This window comes from Brachycentrus maculatus, unplaced genomic scaffold, assembly GCF_059751285.1.
Source record: "Brachycentrus maculatus isolate JH-2025_06_01 unplaced genomic scaffold, ASM5975128v1 h1tg000008l, whole genome shotgun sequence".
In the NCBI taxonomy this organism is placed as follows: Eukaryota; Metazoa; Arthropoda; class Insecta; order Trichoptera; family Brachycentridae; genus Brachycentrus; species Brachycentrus maculatus.
The window spans coordinates 760,001-778,187 of NW_028280763.1; the positions used below are offsets into that span (position 1 = coordinate 760,001).

At 32.2% G+C, this 18,187-nt stretch overlaps 2 protein-coding genes across 7 annotated transcripts in view; one reads left to right on the forward strand and one right to left on the reverse strand.

The window, feature by feature from the left end:
* Positions 1-18,187, forward strand: part of mRpS16 (mitochondrial ribosomal protein S16) — a 121,960-nt gene that overhangs the window by 48,411 nt on the left and 55,362 nt on the right. The gene's annotated exons all lie outside the window — the stretch shown is intronic.
* The window catches only part of Mctp (multiple C2 domain and transmembrane region protein), a 136,415-nt gene that overhangs the window by 903 nt on the left and 117,325 nt on the right, over positions 1-18,187 (reverse strand). For all 6 annotated transcript variants that reach the window (XM_088260744.1, XM_088260754.1, XM_088260788.1 and 3 more), the window contains 6 exons: positions 17,700-17,845; positions 15,720-15,802; positions 14,789-14,895; positions 13,670-13,779; positions 11,401-11,498; positions 1-10,453 (listed from right to left, as the gene is read on the reverse strand). The exon at positions 1-10,453 is cut by the window's left edge and continues 903 nt beyond it. In XM_088260744.1, the coding sequence (XP_088116870.1) occupies positions 10,376-10,453; positions 11,401-11,498; positions 13,670-13,779; positions 14,789-14,895; positions 15,720-15,802; positions 17,700-17,845 (622 nt within the window). In that variant the 3' untranslated portion in view covers positions 1-10,375. The remainder of the gene's footprint in view (positions 10,454-11,400; positions 11,499-13,669; positions 13,780-14,788; positions 14,896-15,719; positions 15,803-17,699; positions 17,846-18,187) is intronic.

Genomic DNA, 18,187 nt, shown 5'->3' on the forward strand with positions numbered 1-18,187 from the left:
TGGAAGATCTTTTACGTAAAATTAAATTAACTTTGAATGTAAGGAGTAAAACGAATTTGGAACTTAGGTAGGGACATGATAAGCAGTGTTCAAGTCACTTGAACGTTGGGTGAAAAATGGTTGGAAGAAGTACATACATATATGGAATTGAAAATTTCTCACATGAATAATGTTGGATGGATTTGGTTATTCTATCTAAAGTAAGATATTTGGATAATGGAGTTGTATTTTTTAACAATTGGAAATATCCTTAACAACATTTTTGGTAACAATTTATACTCATAATTTATATAAACAATGTCATAACTGTTACGGTAATATTATTAGTAAACGTTAATATTATCGCTGTGTGAAAGAATTACCATCACAAATCAAAGACAATTTTTTTATTTATACAAGAATTGTTTAATTATCAGGTACCTATTATATTTTTACTTTTTTTATCGAATAAATTATTACAAAAATAAATACACGTCTACCATGTAACGGTATTCAGTAATTCTGTTAAATTTTTGACTTCGTAATAAAAACTTTAAACAAATAATGAGTCAATATCCTCACTCCAAGTGTCATACGCTCATAAATTAGAAATTCAAATATTTTTAGAAAACGTCTAGTCCATTATTTTATTTTGAATTTTTAATGTTGAATAACTGAAAAAGAATATTAAAACCTTTTTGCTAAAAATTGGTGATATTATAAAATAACCAATTTTTGTAAACTTTTTGACTTGTGTTGGTATTTGTATTCACACAAGAGTATAGTAATATGTAAACTGCTTAGGAAAATTTAGTTTTTAATACAAATTTGGTACATCCATTCAAGCTTAGACTTCGGGAGTTTTTGACTTCTTTCCAGAAAATTTTTATATTTTCTTTTTTTTCGTTCACTCACCCCTTGCTTAACTTTCATTTTACAATCCTTGTACACTTTTTTAACCGATTCATACTCAGCGGAGCTTTTATTCCTCACTGCCAAACATTTTAACCACGCATTCTTCTTCTCTTTCACTAAATCTTTAACATCATCATCCCACCACGCATCGCCTTTTTTCCTTTCTTGTACCGCTGTACCACACACTACCTTTGCGGATTCACACACACTACCTTTCAGATGTTCCCACATTTCATTTATACTAAGTTCATTTACATCTTCCGCAACCAACTTATTGCATACGTCTGTTTCAAACTTAACTCTTATATCATCATTCTGTAGTTTTTCTACTTTGACTCTAGAGGGAGCCGCCACCTTGTTCGTTTTGGCCCTCCACCCTTGGAACAGAATCACTCTGGAAACCACCAAAAAGTGATCTGTTTCCATTTCGGCCCCCCTGAACACTCTTGTGTCTACTGTGGCGGATCTTAATCTAGAGTCAATGACGACATAATCGATAATAGACCTTTCATCACATCTCTCCCAAGTATATTGATGGATTCCCTTGTGTGCAAAAAAAGTATTTGACACAAAGAGATTCCATTCCAGACACACCTCTAGCAATCTCTTCCCATTATCGTTCACTCTCGCATCTCCATACAAACCGACTAAACTTTTTGACTTGTGTTGGTATTTGTATTCACACAAGAGTATAGTAATATGTAAACTGCTTAGGAAAATTTAGTTTTTAATACAAATTTGGTGTCCATTTAAAATTTGTTCAACATATTTTATATATTTCTATTTCTTTCATCATTATAAATTCAACTGGTATAATATATTCATTAACTATTTAAGCATTTGTATTTTTGAAAATATATCTTATTACCATAATGATATCTTTACTACATATAATGTTATATTGTAGAATACTTTGTTACTTAAAATAACATCAACAGGAATGGGTACAAAATCTATGGAATTTTAATTATTTTGGTTTGTTTGAAAATTCTAAAATTTTTCAAAGAACGGATTATAAACACATTTAGATGTAACGTTTTTTTTTAATTTTACTCAGCCATCTTTGTACAAAGCATTTTAAATTGATTAATATTATAATAATTGAATGAATTTGATATAGCCAATTTGGTGTTTACTTAAAAGATCTCATTTTTTTAATAATATGATGGACTTATTGAATTGACACCACAATATGAGTTATTAATTCCTACAAATTATGTCTAATAATGACAATTTTTTTAAAAATATAAAATATATATGAGGCAACATTTTAATGGAATTAAGTCGAGTCGAAAATATGATACCTAAATTTTAGAAAATGAAAAAATTCTTAATTATTATTTTATTAAAAAAACAGTATCAGAAGCTTCAAATTGCTCTTCCGAGAAGAAAAAATTCTGCTGTTTTGACTTTATTCTTTGAAAATGTCAATATAATTTTTTTAACTTTTAAAAATGCTTTAAAGTTGTATATATGACGATACATATTTTAAAATGGTTAATTTTTTACGGGCGTATCGTCCGCCTCCGTAGTGTAATGGTCAGCACGCCCGGCTACCGTTCTGGAGGTCCCGGGTTTGATTCCCAAGGGGGGTAAAATAAATATAAGTGATTTTTTCACTGTAATATTTATTCAATATTATTACCCTGGACTGGTACCTGAAGCGGAGGGCTGATCACCTTTCCTTCATGTGTAAACGATCAAGATAACACTGCGTTTATATGACGCAGTGTCCTATGCATCATTGGGGTGCGGATAAGGGTTTTATTATTTATTATTATATCGTGGGGTTATTACTACAACAAATTGCGGGGTTATTACTACAAGCTAACTTCATTAGCTACTAAAATTATAACTTAAATTTTTGGTCTGTATATGTATAAATTTACACATTTGAAAGTACAAAATAATCTTTAAAAAATTAAATTTCCCTATAGAGTTTATTTGAGAGTTACCTAGTTAAAGTAATTACCCCGCGATACGATGGTTTTGGTAGGCATACAGCCTGTCATCACTAGGGTTAAAAATAAACCCAAACATCAAAGTTGATCAGATGCCAATAGAGTTAGCTTGATATAACGCCATGGATAACTTGGAAGAACGCTATAAGCTAAACAAAGTATGTGAATAAATATGCTGAGTTTATTTTCTGTCCTGGTGATGAAAGATTTATGCCTTTTGGTTAGTAATTTCAGCAACTGTATAAATAAATACTCAGAATAAATACAAATAGTCTCAGCAAAAATATTAATATATCACTTATTTGCAACAACAATGATTTCCATACTTAAAAAAAATCCTTTTACGTATTACTTAGGAAAAATTGCTAATTTGCTGCAAAAATGTAACTTTGAATCATTCCGCAAGAGAGAGTTGAATTCATTATAATTCTTCTAACATTATTTTCTCTCAATGGTGCATAAAGCACTGCATTATATTGACGTAGTATCATCTTTATATTTCATAACACAAAGATTATGCGATCAGTTCTGTGCTATAGGTACCAGTCCAGGGTGTATTATATTAGAATTTGTAAGTATATTAGATTGATATTACATTTATCTCATGGAAATTGAACCAGGGACTTCCAGGACTGACCACAAGACTATGAAGACGGATTTATTTTCTATATCAGGTTTTAATTTGCATATGCCTTTCCTAAATGCAATTTGAAATCTATCATTGAAACAAATGAGCGATATGAATGTGTAGTTCCACAAAGAAAACACCTCAACCAAATAAATGGTATAGATACCTATTTAATTACAGAGGTATTAAGTTGACGATTTCCTAATAACATTCATAGAATTCAGCTTACTTTAGGCGAGAGTACCACAAAAGCACAATATATATAAATACAATAAATGCGTACAATAATTTTTATGAGATTGCACAAAGATAACACTTATTAGTAGATATGTTTTCATAAGTTCTGGTGATTATGGAGAAGTGAAAATTGGTACCGTAGAACGAGGCTACTTGAACTTTGATGTGTTATTTGAGCCAAGTACAAAAAAAATGTTAACCTTTAAACCGCGTTAACTTTGTTCCTAAGAGACGCCCGTGCGCGGCGGTATTTCGCCTATTTTTAAAGATTACTTTTATCATATATTTAGTTAAGAAACAATTTATTTTCCTAAACAAAAACGTTCAATGGGATTCATTGTGCCTTTTTGGTACTCTATAATACATGTGTGTCACATTATTCTTGAAATATATCGTAATATAAACAAATAAGATCTTAACATAAATAAATCAAAGCACGCATCGTGTGTCACTCTTACCCACTGGCGATGCGTAGCGCCGAGAGTGAGACAGATATAGAGCATGATTAGGGCGCGGACTAATCAGCGACCGCAAGAAATATCAGGGATCTGTTCTTTTATTTATCCTTGTGATGTTACAAATTATTAGTCAGATATTTCAACAGATGTCATAAGGCCAAGGATTGACGTATTATTTTATCCAAAGTTCCACACCATGAAAAAATCCCTCTAAGTTGAACTGAGGTTCGAAACTTGGAGCAATGTAAAAACACAAACGCTTATGTCAGCCGCGTATGGGGCATGTTTTGTTAAAACACATACGGTTATGCGAGCCGCGTGGATCCAGTTAAGATCTGTATTTGGTCTACAATAATGAACATATTGACATGATTCATTGTTTCCCTGACAAGTGACACTTATTGTCACGATACGTTCATTATTGTAGACTAAATACAGATTTATAATTTTTTTGTACTGGGCTCAAGTAACACATCAATGTTCATGTAGCTCCGTTGTACGGTAACGCAAACAATAATTCTAAATTATTTACAATGTCATTTTTCATATGCGTAAGTATGTGGGACATATTCACAAAATTAAGGAATTCTTTAATATTCACTACCTATCTAGGAATATCTAGCGAAAACTTTGTATAAAGCAAAATAAAAACAGTTTATACATTTGAAATTACTAGTTTCACTTATCTTTTGAAGCTTACATACAGTGCTGCCCATATATACATATTCAGTAATCAACTAATTTGGTGAAAAAAGTATTGTAAAAGCTCGTTAATTTGAAATTGAAGGAATCAAATAGAGAAATATACTTTGAATTCCTAAAAAACTAACAATCACGCCGCTCTCCCATAGGGTAGGCAAAAAAGATAGAACGCCACATCACTCTGTCTTTGCAAACATTCTTGGCTCTTCCACATTCATGCATCTCCTCATACATACCCTCCAATTATTCCGACTTCTCTGTCTTGTCCACGGTCAAGAACTTGAAGTACTTGATCATGACAAAATTTCAACATTTTTCTTTGCTTCTATTTCCAACTACATTCACCTCATAACTTGTTTTACCATTCTTTCTTCACTCATTCGTTCCACATGTCCAAACCATCTCAACACACCCTCCCTAATTTTATAGATAATGTTTATCTCAGCTTTGCATTCTTTCCTAATTTCACCATTTTGAATTATAAATAAGCAAATTTAAAATAAATAATTCACAAATTTTTTAAACAAAACATAATATAAATTTATTTTATATCAATTTGTAATTTTTGTTAACCAAAAAATGAGATTAGAATATTTAATCGTTTAAAACAATAATTTTTATAACAAGGTAAGTTTTTAAGCTATAAATGGAAAATCACTAAGTTAATGCTTCAAATATTGATTACAATGGAACCCCGGAAATCCGAACTAATTGACGCTGATGCCTGTTCTATATGATATTGTTTCTTTTAAGGGATAGGTTAATTATTTGAAACTTTTCACATTTCAATCTAATACATATTACAGTACTTGTATAGCAATACAGGTAATGTACTGTATACTTTGTTCATTTTTAAAAAAAATAGAAAAAAAAATAAGGTTACATATACATCAAGGGTGGCCAACCCGCGGCCCGTCGGGTGTCTATTTGCGGCCCGCGGAGCAAATCACACATTTTTTCCTTAGTGTACACAAAACCACCGTAAGAACATTCCATCGTGCGTAGTTCGTATTATATCCCATATATGAGAGTATTTCACTATCCTGACAATTTCAAGACCCATAATGGCATCATGTAGTAAAAACGTTGGACTAAAGAAGAGAAGAGTAACAGAAGAACTGAGAAGTTTTTAAGACAGATGGACTTTCAACTATTTTTTCGTGGAATTTAAAACTAAGCCAACATGCTGGATATGCAATGATTCTGTTTCTATCTTGAAAAAGTATAACATTAAACAGCATTACAAGGCTAAACATGCAAATAAGTTAGAAAAGCACCTAATAAATTACCTACTAGCACCTGATATCTTGTTTGCTTTGAATAATAAAATAAATTTTGTTTTACGGCCTGTTAGGAAATCTCATTTCTAAAATCTGGCCCGGCTACTGAAAATGTTGGCCACCCATGATATACATAATAATTTTATGTAATAATAAATGTGTTCTTCAGTTTTTGCATGTTTTTAAAAATGTTTTTCTTCAAAATCTTGTCAGATTTTCGAAGTTCCACTGTACTGACAACATTCATCTCACTAAATGCAAAGCAATAATTCTTTCCTTTAAAATATATCCAAGATAAGGGACGCAATAGATATTTTCAGTCTGTTTAGTATAGAATATACAATCTCTCATATCTTCATTCTCAAACAAGCAAATGTATTGGAGATAAAATTAATTATATCTTTTCTCCATACTGCATAATTTTCTGCACAATTTTTAAAGGCGGGAATATAGACACAGAATATAGCAAAGTTAGGTACGTGTGACATGTCATGATTTAATGGAAACCTTTAATGGTTTCAATAATGAGTTCCCTTCATTGAAAATAATGCTAATATGTTTGTGCCAAATGGGTTAAAAATAGCCTACTTATGATTTTCTTTCAATCAAAAATTAATTAAAAACTAGAAATAGTAATCAACAAGTATACATACATATAATGCATGCATATAATATTCAATATAAACTTTGGAAAAAAGATAATCAACTACAAGTATCAAATTGACAATTCATTGACATCAATAGGCAAAAAGGGAAGAAGTTTGAATATAAAGCTAAATATAATTGGATTTTAATTAATTAATTATCTATCTAAATATTTAATGCATAAAATGTAATGATAAATCAGTGCCTTCTAGATCAAATTTGCCACGATTTAAGTTCAGCGATGTTCAATTTAATATGTAAACCAGTTTTTATGTTTCTATTGTAGCTGTAATATTTATATATCCATATTTACCTGCAATATTAATGCATAACATTAACCCAGATGAATCCCATAAAAGTTGATACAGTGTTAATAGTAAAATTCAGCATGTAAAACATTTAATCACCATCTATAGGTAAGGTGAAGGATTTCTGTATTCAATCAAATAAATATGGTTGGTAAAGAAAATAAATTAGAAGCCTGAAAGTGATTACATTCGATACGGAATTATTAATTTCTCAACTAAGGTAACAGACTGTTAAGCCCAATTGGTAGAACAGTGGATGGATAGTTTCTGTTTTTAGAAATATAATTATTTCATAGTGTGTAATTATTTTCATTATATATAATTAGTTCCTTGTACTTCCATTGCAAAGAGATTCGTCTGTCCATAGTGTGAGTGACACGTTACATTAATGTATGGGTACATACTCATTCGTTTTGAAAGAATTCAGGTACGCATCATACCAGAACATAATTTCATACACATTTTGCTAAAAAACATATTTACAATAACTTGAGTAAATTATCATAGCCATAAGTTAAATATTGAATATGCCAAACTTATATAAAAGCAAGGCTTTGTATTTTTCATCTAGAAGGCACTGTGGAAATAGAAAAAAATATTTATGTTCTCATGATATACATAAATCTTTTGATTCAATATTAGTGCTTAGGCTACTAGTATTAAATTGGAATCAAATTGTAGCCAAGTGGGGGCGGAATATAGATCTTTTCACTCAGAGTTCGTGATACTAACCATGACTTGAAATATCGGTAAATATGTTACAAATGTGTTTGTAGTTAAACAAAGATCAGCTGTTATCTCTCTGTGCGTACCGCCCCAACCGTGGGGTTATAAAATACCAGGTCAGATAGCATGTGGCATCAGCTTTGGGACATAGTGATTATTTCTCGAATATTTCAAGATTATGTCAGGATTTGGACTACCAACGCCATCTATTGATGATACAACACAATTGAAATTGAACTGAACAAACAATGCTTTAAAAGGTCATTAGTATCATACTATTTGACAGGTTAAACTCATAAAAATGTATTTATAAATACCATAACCTCAAAATAAACTTATATTTTATAATATAATAAACACTACTTAATAAAAATAATAAATAAAAATACTCAGATTTTCACAGTTGATGCTAATGACAGTTTTATGAGATATTATGTCATGGTTCCTGTTTGCCGCCGATTCAAACACTGTCACAGAGACCATCATCAAGGGAAATTACTCAGAAAAATGCAATCAGTAATAATATATTATGTGTTCAATCATTTGATATGAGAAGAGTCTGTGAATAAAATACAATAAATCTTGCTTACATGTATGATTTTAATTTTGCATGTGAGGGATGTTTTTTTGTAATACATAATACCTTACCCCATATTTTTAATATTATCATAGAAAATAATTAAATTAAATTGATTTTATTAAGGTGGAACTGAGGGAAATAGTTTGAAATAATCTGAGATATTTACGAAAAATTATTTAGTATTTCGTAAAAATACATGCTGAATTTTACTTTGTTTTCAAACGTGAGATGGTTTCAAATCGCATTGTTGTTTTGGAGCATAAATTGTCATGTTAATTTTCTTTTGGTGGAAAGTTTAGATTTGCTTCTCAGACTATCAAATCTTATCACTGGAAGATATTTAAATTAATAATAATAATAAAACCCTTATCCGCACCCCAATGGTGCATAGGGCACTGTGTCATATTAACGCAGTGTTATCTTGATCGTTTACACATGAAGGAAAGGTGATCAGCCCTCCGCTTCAGGTACCAGTCCATGGTGATATTGAATAAATATTACAGTGAAAAAATCACTTATATTTATTTTACCCCGCTTGGGAATCGAACCCGGGACCTCCAGAACGGTAGCCGAGCGTGCTGACCATTACACTACGGAGGCGGACATAAATTAATAATACAAACATTTATTTGTACATCGCAAATAATGAAAAACTTATGTTACAACATACAATAAAAATAAAATGAAACACGATAAATAAAAATTGTCATGATCAGGGAAGACGATAAATATATCTTGTACATTGTGTTTGTGCAAAAAATGGATGAATCGCACCCCTAATTTGACTAGACTGGCAAAAAAATATGGAATTATGCAAAATATTTACTATATTTTCAGTTCAATATCTGTATTAGCCCTCTGAATGTTTGTGTTATTAAATAAATAAAAGGATCTTTTATGAGATATAAAAAATAGTTGAAACTCAAATCGATTTATCTCAACATGTGAATAAATTTTGACAGTTCAGAATCAGATGTGCGAAATTTTATGAATATTTAAAAAATATATATTTTTGTATAAGTTTGACGACAAATGTATATGTATAAATTTATTCTAAATATGATAGAAGAAAAAGTATCCTATACACCAGTAGCACATTATAAAAGTAATATTTTAAAATTAAACGTATTTGGTATGATGGAATTTCCTACTTAAAATACTGAATGAGATCTAAGCTATATTCGTTCATTATAGAAATCTAGATTTTTACATCGATATTGATAAATCATAAGGTTGTGTGAGATAAGAGCTTCGTTAGATAGTGAAAGAAAAGAATACTTTGGAAATTTTTATTGAAAAGGGATTTCAAAAGTAATCAGGTGCACTGTCACAAAAATATTTTAATTTATTAGTTTTCCAAACACAGGTTAACTACACATTGACAAAGATTTTAGCTACTTCATATGATAATTTTGTGTAATTTTGGCAAATTTGTTAAAATACATATAAAATATGTCCATAAAGATTTACTTAATATTTTTTCCTTTGGATGACTGCTGACAAATAAATTAATCTTTACTAAAAGCATATCTTGGAACCTTAAGTTTTTTCAGTATCGATATAAACAAAATTTTTATCTATTTATTGGAAATATAGTATTAATATTTATTTGGCTTTCAAGAATATACTTTAAATGGTCTTTTTCGAGAAGAAATTTATGATATTTTCACAATGAGTTTGTATTTTTTAAAATTGTTTTCATTTCTGTTATAATCATGTTTAATTTGTCTAGGTTAAAGTCACTGCTTAGAAGTCTGGAATAAGTAAACCAAGGCTTATTTTCATATCCTATCTAAATTGATAAATATTTCACAGTTCCATATTCTTGACTCTGTGGCGTAGTTGGTGGATTTTCTTCTTGAATTCCATGCTTTTCCTGTAAACGCTGGTTCTGGCACCCTGGAATCGAACCCGAGGTGTGTCTTCGCTGATGGTCTCTTCATCAACAAACATTGGCTATGTGACTTTGTGCTTCTTTCTTGGTTCACGCCTTGGATCGTTGCTGTTGTGTGTTTTCAACTCCCGGAAATCCAGCTAAGGAAAATAAAATCATATCAAAACTCGTATGGTGGCTGACATACATACATAAATGCAGGCCTTTTTTTTTTTAAACAAAAAAGATCCCTAAACTCAATTCATATCAAGCTTTTTACTGAAAAAAAAATCGGTTCATTACAATACCATATTTTATCATTTTGACGAATGATATGAATATACAATAGATTGTAATTGCATAACCGCAAACGTTTAATTGATTTTGTCTAGTTGATTTGGATAAAATTTTAATGATTATCTGTAATGAATTATCTATGATAAATTTATCCCTAAAAAAGGTGCCGGAATGCCGTTCCACCGCGTTACATGGAAAAAAAGGCCCGCATAAATGGATATGGCAACTGATCAATACATTCAGAGTTGCAACCTGGAACCATTATTTCAACAAATCATTGAACACGGATAAAAGAGTATTGACCATAGATATTGTATTAAATATTGACCATAGATATAATACTGAATATTGACCATAGATATAAGAGTTTCCCAACATGGCAACATTACAAAGTTGTTACAAAATAATTTCACCTTGAGAGCTGATGGGGGGCCCATTACAGAGATAGACAATTTCCGTTACATTGATGTGCAACCGAATTAAATTGCTTCACAAGCATTGTAAAATTAAAGATATTAGAAATATTCAAATTTTCTTTCTATTGCATTGTACAGCTATTAAATATAAAAATAAAGCAAATGATGGCGAAAAGTCAAGGGGGTCTTAATGATCTCATCTGGTGTACATCGGGGACTTTATCAATCCTTCTATGGCTCTAATGGTCTCGTTCGTTGAGTTTCAGATGTATTGCCAAAAATTGCATGATCAATGGCATATAAGGGCGGGGAAAGAGTTGCATTTGGACCATAATACATTCCTTCTACAACTTAAAAGTAAAACTACATACTAAAAAATTAAGGTAGGTACTTACTAGTTCTTCATCGTCAGGTACTCTGGAGATCAGATCCAATACTTCATTATTTGGTATTGTAAGAGGCCTTAAAATCTTACGTGCAAATTTATTGCACCCTAAAAAAATATTTTAATACATTAAACTTTTGATTAAATAATATGTAAATCTAGGATAGCGATCAGAGAAAAATATTACAGTATAGAAACGTGTTATAATAATGGATACAGGGCCCTCGCGAAGTTACCCCGACACTGTAGCGCGAGTGATATGTTTGCTTCGGCACACATACCACACTGGGATGGGCTAATGAGGCATAGAGTGGCCGGCTGATGAAGGTGAAGAGCTCCAACCTCATCATAAAACTGCTTGAGGAGCACAGATGGGGGTTGGACATGTGGCAGCACTGGAATTCAGTGTTGGGATTGCCAGCGAGCTAATCTTCTAACTACATCTCTACGGTATTATTTATTTAATAATTTTTAATCACGCTTTTACTTTTGAGAAAGTTTTTGCTAACAATATTTCATTAATTGATTTGGCAGTCACTTCGTGGTAAAAATCTTTCCATTTTTAATTTAAGTTTTACTTAGAAAAAAACCACTCTTTCTTAAAATCTACTGTGACATGAGTTTCGATGCATTCTGCATCATTTTCAAACACCGTATAAATGATGTGGAATGTATCGAAAGACGTGTCACTGTAGATTTTGAGAAATAGTGGTATTTACTAAGTAAAACTTATATTAAAAAAAACAATATTTAATTTTTTTTTCATTATTTAATAAATGCACATTTCTTGATCAATTGTAATAAAAGTTTTATATTTTAAAATATATATTACACCGTTTTGTACATAATTTTCATGCTTAAAAAAATTGTTTTTTAGCTAAATATAAATAATTTTTTTAAATTTTTATTGGTGATCGCATACCTTTGATTTACGGGACATATTCATAATGGACACAGCTAAAGATAAATGTTAATGCAATATTACTGAATTATCAACAGTAATGTAATACAAAATAATAGTATTGTAATGTATAAATTGTCCGCCTCCGTGGTGTAATGGTCAGCGTGTTTAGCTGCCGTGCTGGAGGTCCCGGGTTCGATTCCCAGGGAGGGTGAAAATAAATATTAGTGATTTTACATTGTAAACTTATTTAATATTACCCTGGACTGGTTCCTGATGCGCAATAGTGATCACCTTGCCTTCATGTAAGTAATGATCAAGATAACACTGCGTCAATTCGATGCAGTGCCCTATGCACCATTGGGTGTGGATAAGGGTTATAAGTAAGTATAAGTAATGTACAAAAGATTATAAAGTATATGAAAGAAAATGTATTTGTTAAAAAATAATATTTTACGTAATAATTGGGTAGTAGATGATATTCAACTCAGGTGATTTCCGAATAGCGTAATTTTTTAATGAAATGAAAAAGTTGTAACCGAGAAATTTATGAGGTGGATATCTCTATGTTTATGACTAGTATATGATTTTGTTTGAATAGAAAGGTTCCTCCATACATTCCGATATGTTAAACATCCTACTCTCAGGTTATTTTAGAGAAACTGGCAAAAAAAAATTTTTCTTCTACAGACTTATGATAACAACGCTTGTTGTCTTCAAACCAGATTTTTTGCCACAATAGGTGCATTTACCATGGGTTTATACGCGTTTGTAATTTCAAGGATTGCAAACCATTGAAAATTATGTACATTGTAATTTTTTATTTGATTTTTTCACTATCCCACATACACTAAGTAATGAAAGAATTGGAAGTATTTCTTAGTGTGATAAGTTTTAAAAGATGGAAAACACAGACCCATGTTACAGTCGGGACAATAATAGCGAGTTTCTCGCCTGATTTTTTTCCCGCTTTCATCTGTTTTTCCATATCCAGTACGCATATTTTTAGCACATATATTTTTACTCATGTGCATACGTAATACAGGTTAGCACGGAATGGTGTAGAAAAAATGCGCATATCACATACGTTCGTATGTGTAGGGCAGTTGATTTGATGTAAAGTCGGAAGCTTGAAGGAATATGTAAAGAAAGTTTTGAAAATAACCTGAAGTTAGTTTTATTAGTTGGTTATATTTTGACAGGTGTGTAAAAATCAACATTGAAAAAAAAAGAACTCAAAACATACCTACAACACCTGAAAAAAGACACAAAGACTAGATTAAAAGAAAAAGAAAACAAAATAAGAGATAAGATGAAGTTAAGGAATGGTAAGGAAGAAGAGAGTAAGACATTCCAGAGATATTGAGATTGAACTTACCCCATAACATGAGAAGGAATCGAACAGGTATTAGGAAAAGAACAACACTCCCTGCCAGAAGCAAAAGGATGGCAAGCCAACTCAGATATGGGACTGTAAAGTTGAACAAGCTGAAAAAAGAGAGAAAAAACAGTATTAGTGGGTATAATTATCAGACATAATGTACTTTACATAAACATACTTAACACATTTCAGACAGGTTTTTTTTTGCCCGCGGACCGCTGGTGATGAGATTTGATAATTATGTAATATAGTTAATACCTTAACAAAGAGATTGGTATATAATATTCTTATAAAATCATTGGCTAATTCCTTATTTTCTGCCTTTGAAATGAGGCCGGGGCAGAAGGTAAAAATACCTTTTCCGTCCTTAAGCATCAATCGACCGAACGGGTAGAAATACCTTTCCCGTCCAAAGTATGTTTTAATATAAAGATACAGCGTACTTTAGATCTAAACTTAAATTTTTTATTTATTAATAATTTCAATTTGCAAAATTCATCTATGCATTTTAGTAAGCTTGGATTTTTTAATTTTATTTTTACAGTAAAATTCTAATGTAAAGAATCTCTTCTTCTAAACCTTATCCACAACTAATGGTGCATAGGGCACTGCATTACATTGATGCAGCGTTATGTTGTTCGTTACTTATAGGGTAATATTAAATAAATATTAGAGTGTAAAATCACTAATATTTATTTTCGGGCCCCTCTGAATCAAACCCGGGACCTCCAGCACAGTATCTGAACACGCTAATCATTACACCACGGAGGTGGAAGAATCTTAATACAAGAATAAAAATACCAGTAATAAGGCTGATTCGTTTAGCGTGCCATTTTACTTTTTTTCGTGCAATTTAGCGTGTAATTCTAATTATGGTAGCTCTGGACCTAAGCGGGGTCTATTTTCAATAAACAATATACAAAATATTTTGTTATTTGTTATATACGCAATAAGTAGACACAAAATAAAGTTTGCGCCATTTATTTTGGCCATAAAATTACACCTGTAGATGTAAGTAACTGCAGCTTTAGAGTTTTAGAGTTAAATCCTATACTTATATCCTTATCTCTTTGCAGATTTCAATGAGAATACCACCCCGTCTTAGAAGAAACTTACTTTTTGACTTCTTCACCTAGAGAGGCCATGTAACCAATAGAGTTTTGAACGCTTTGCGTCACTTCTTGTATCGCTTGCAATCTCTCTTTCAGAGACTTCTTTTCTTCCTGAAAAACAACACAAATATTTAAAAAATACATTTGAGACATACAATGGAAGCCAAAATAAAACCGTGAAAGTTATCGACAAAACGGGATGGATGCTAATCTGACACTGAAAGTTAAGTGCGCTATACTGTGAAACTTCTATCTATTGTTCCTCGAATAATCGTTTTCCCGAATGTATCGTTTATTTCTTCTATCTCGAATTCATTTCATACTAAACTAAACAGCATTGATCGTTTCTCTATCACCATTTACCGCATTTATCGTTCGAATCGAGCTGCATATTTGATACATTTTGTCTGTTTTTTTTACATAATTTTAAATTTTCTTACATTCAACGGCAACGTATGGGATCAAAAGCTTGTGTAACGAATAGCAGGAGAGGTCGATATTGATGAAAAGGAGCCGCTGCCTGTACCTGCATTTCCAGAAGCGTGCACACTCTTTGAAAGAAAACTTTCTACAACGCACATTCAATAACCGATGCTAAAAAAAATAATATTTGCAAAGCCGAAAATACACTATTGACTTACGAAAATAAAACAGTTAAAAAAACAATTTTGATCAAAAAACTTCTGGTTTGTATTTTTTTTAAAAATAAATTCATTTGCATCTGAAACCTGTATTCTTCTTAGAATTTTAGCCTACAAATGGTTATACAGATTGGGAGGCCGGTATCTTTACTCGGTCGTATCTACTTGCGTATTGACCTCTTAATCCCGCATTCATTGTTTTCCCGCATTCATAGTTTATTTTAATAGGTCCCTTTAAAAACGACAGATAGAGGTTTTACTGTATAAATAAAATGTATTGATTTTGTTTATTACCTTGTCTTGTTCAGGATCATCATCATCTTCTTCACCCAACAGTTCGTCATCGTCTATTGCCTGCTGTATATGAGGCGTTCCTCCTGAAATAATGGATAGAGTTAAAAAGTCATTTGATATTCATACATCCTTAATAAAATTAATGCAATTTGGATGTTCAAAATAAAGGAATGGGTAAATGATCAAGCGTTGATACTATAAATGTATTTGTTAAATATGTATGTATTTATTTAACAAAAAATTAATTAAAAAAAAACCATTAAAATGCCCAAATATTATATGAATAAGTTAGTTTTAAATAATAATTCTCAAAAACATGTGACTAGAAATGAGGATAGAATAAGACTTTCACTAAAAAAAATGATAATGGGCAGAATGGTGAATGTTACATGATCCATCCCAATGTTTAATTATTTGTGATTAAAAAATGGTTATGTGGAATTTAATTGAAGAAAATTTTTCCAAGTTAAATTAAATAATTATTTTATTCATGAATTTCAGCAAATTTATAGTCTAAGAAAGAAATTATCTGTCTATGATAGCTATGTTGATGACAGCGATGATAGTATGATATAATTTAGAGGGAAAATTTTCTTAGTAGCAACAGAATACTGCGTCATTGACATATACGACAGAGAGAGTAGTAATGACTCTCCCACTCTTTCCTTTCAACTGCTGGTTGAATTCGGAGAAGAGGAAGCGTTTCACTTTTTTGTCTGATCCAGGGCAACTCACCTTCGAAAACCTGGTTTCATACATAAAGCAGTGGTAACTGCTGCCTAAGTAAAAAAATCTTCTTCCTCTCAGTCCTCATTACTGAATATTGTGACCCTATGTCAAAGCAATGACTCTTCTCCAGTTATCCCTTGACCAAGCTGCACGTAGCGCTCTAACCACCGAGGTGCCTTCTGCTGTCTTAATTTGATCGGTCCATTGTGTGGGGGATCTTCCTCTCCAGGCTACCAATCACAACCAGTTGTTCCTGGCTATCCCCATTGCCACGTGCAACGTGTTAAAAGAACTGAAGAATCTTTCTTCAACCATTCATTGATCAAGACATTGGGCAGAGTAGAGTTATCCAAGTGATATAAATAATAAACCATATCCGCTCCCTAGGTGGAGCATATGGAGTCCACAAACTTTCTCCAGGCTTTTCTGTCGGCTGCCAGCTCCCTTGCATCCTCCCAAGTCAGATTCGCGTCCCGAAGATCTGACGAGAACTGCCGATGAATTGTCAGCAGTGGTCGTCCTGGGCGGCGCGAACCTGATGCCTTGTAAAAGAGGCAAGCTTGATTAAGGCTCTCAGGAGACATGCGGAGTACATGGCCAAGCCAACTGAATCGCCTTTTCTTGACGACAGTTGTGACCAAGATTTGCTGCGTCCTACGCCTTATCTCTTCATTCCTCACAAAGTCAAACCACCGCACGCCTAAAATTCTCCGCAAACACCTATTCTCAAAGCTTAGTACATGGCTGCTCTGGGCCCTTGTAAGGTGCCATGTTTCGCAGCCGTATAAGAGAACAGGAGCAATGCAGGCATTGTATAGGCGGCATTTGGTCTTCACCGAGTATAAATCCGATCTCCAGACAGCATTCATACTGTTAAATGCGGACCCTGCGAGTCCTAATCGCACTCCCAGTTCCTTTCGAAGGCTGCCATTTTCAGTCGCGTACACTCCCAAGTACTTGAAACACTCGACCCTTTCGTTGCGCTGGTTACTCAACATCAAGGGTTGTTGGGCATCTAGGCATGAGCTGTTGCACAACACACGGGTTTTTGCAACATTTATTGTTAGCCCCATGTGCGTAGAGTACCTATTTACCCTTTCGACGATTAATTGAAGATCCTCGACGAAGTCATCAATTAAAACAGCATCATCTGCTTACTCTAGGTCGCAGAGTTTCCGGGAGGGGGAGATGGTTATATCCAAGTGATATTATAAGATTATTTAATAAAAATGATAAAACAATAATACTGACCAGTTAGCCATAAGACGAGCCAGTTCCTGGCAAACAGAAGAAGAAGAGAGAACGGAGCCATCCATGGTTCGAAGTAATGGCATATTATAATCCAACCAACCAAAGCAACAAAGGATTGTAATCTTGATTCCCATTCGAAACATGCTCTGAAAAAAATTACACAAGATAATTCAGATTAGAGGCTGTTAGTAAAACCTATTTCATTTTCTTATCCCCAGATAAATGAGGAAAAGCAAAAATAAAGTAGTACATAGTTATGTACAACATTTTGAGTGTGTCCAAATAATTGTTCACATAATCTGAATTATCTCCAATTACAGGAGTTATTTTCATATTATTTTTTGACATCTCATCAAAGATAAAGAAGAACATGTGTATGTCCCTAGTGAAGTTCTAGTGATTCAAGAATAATGTTTCAAAATTGGTTCATATATATAGAACTTCCAAGAATTTGAGTAGTGTGGTTGTCAATAATGGGTAGAATTGGT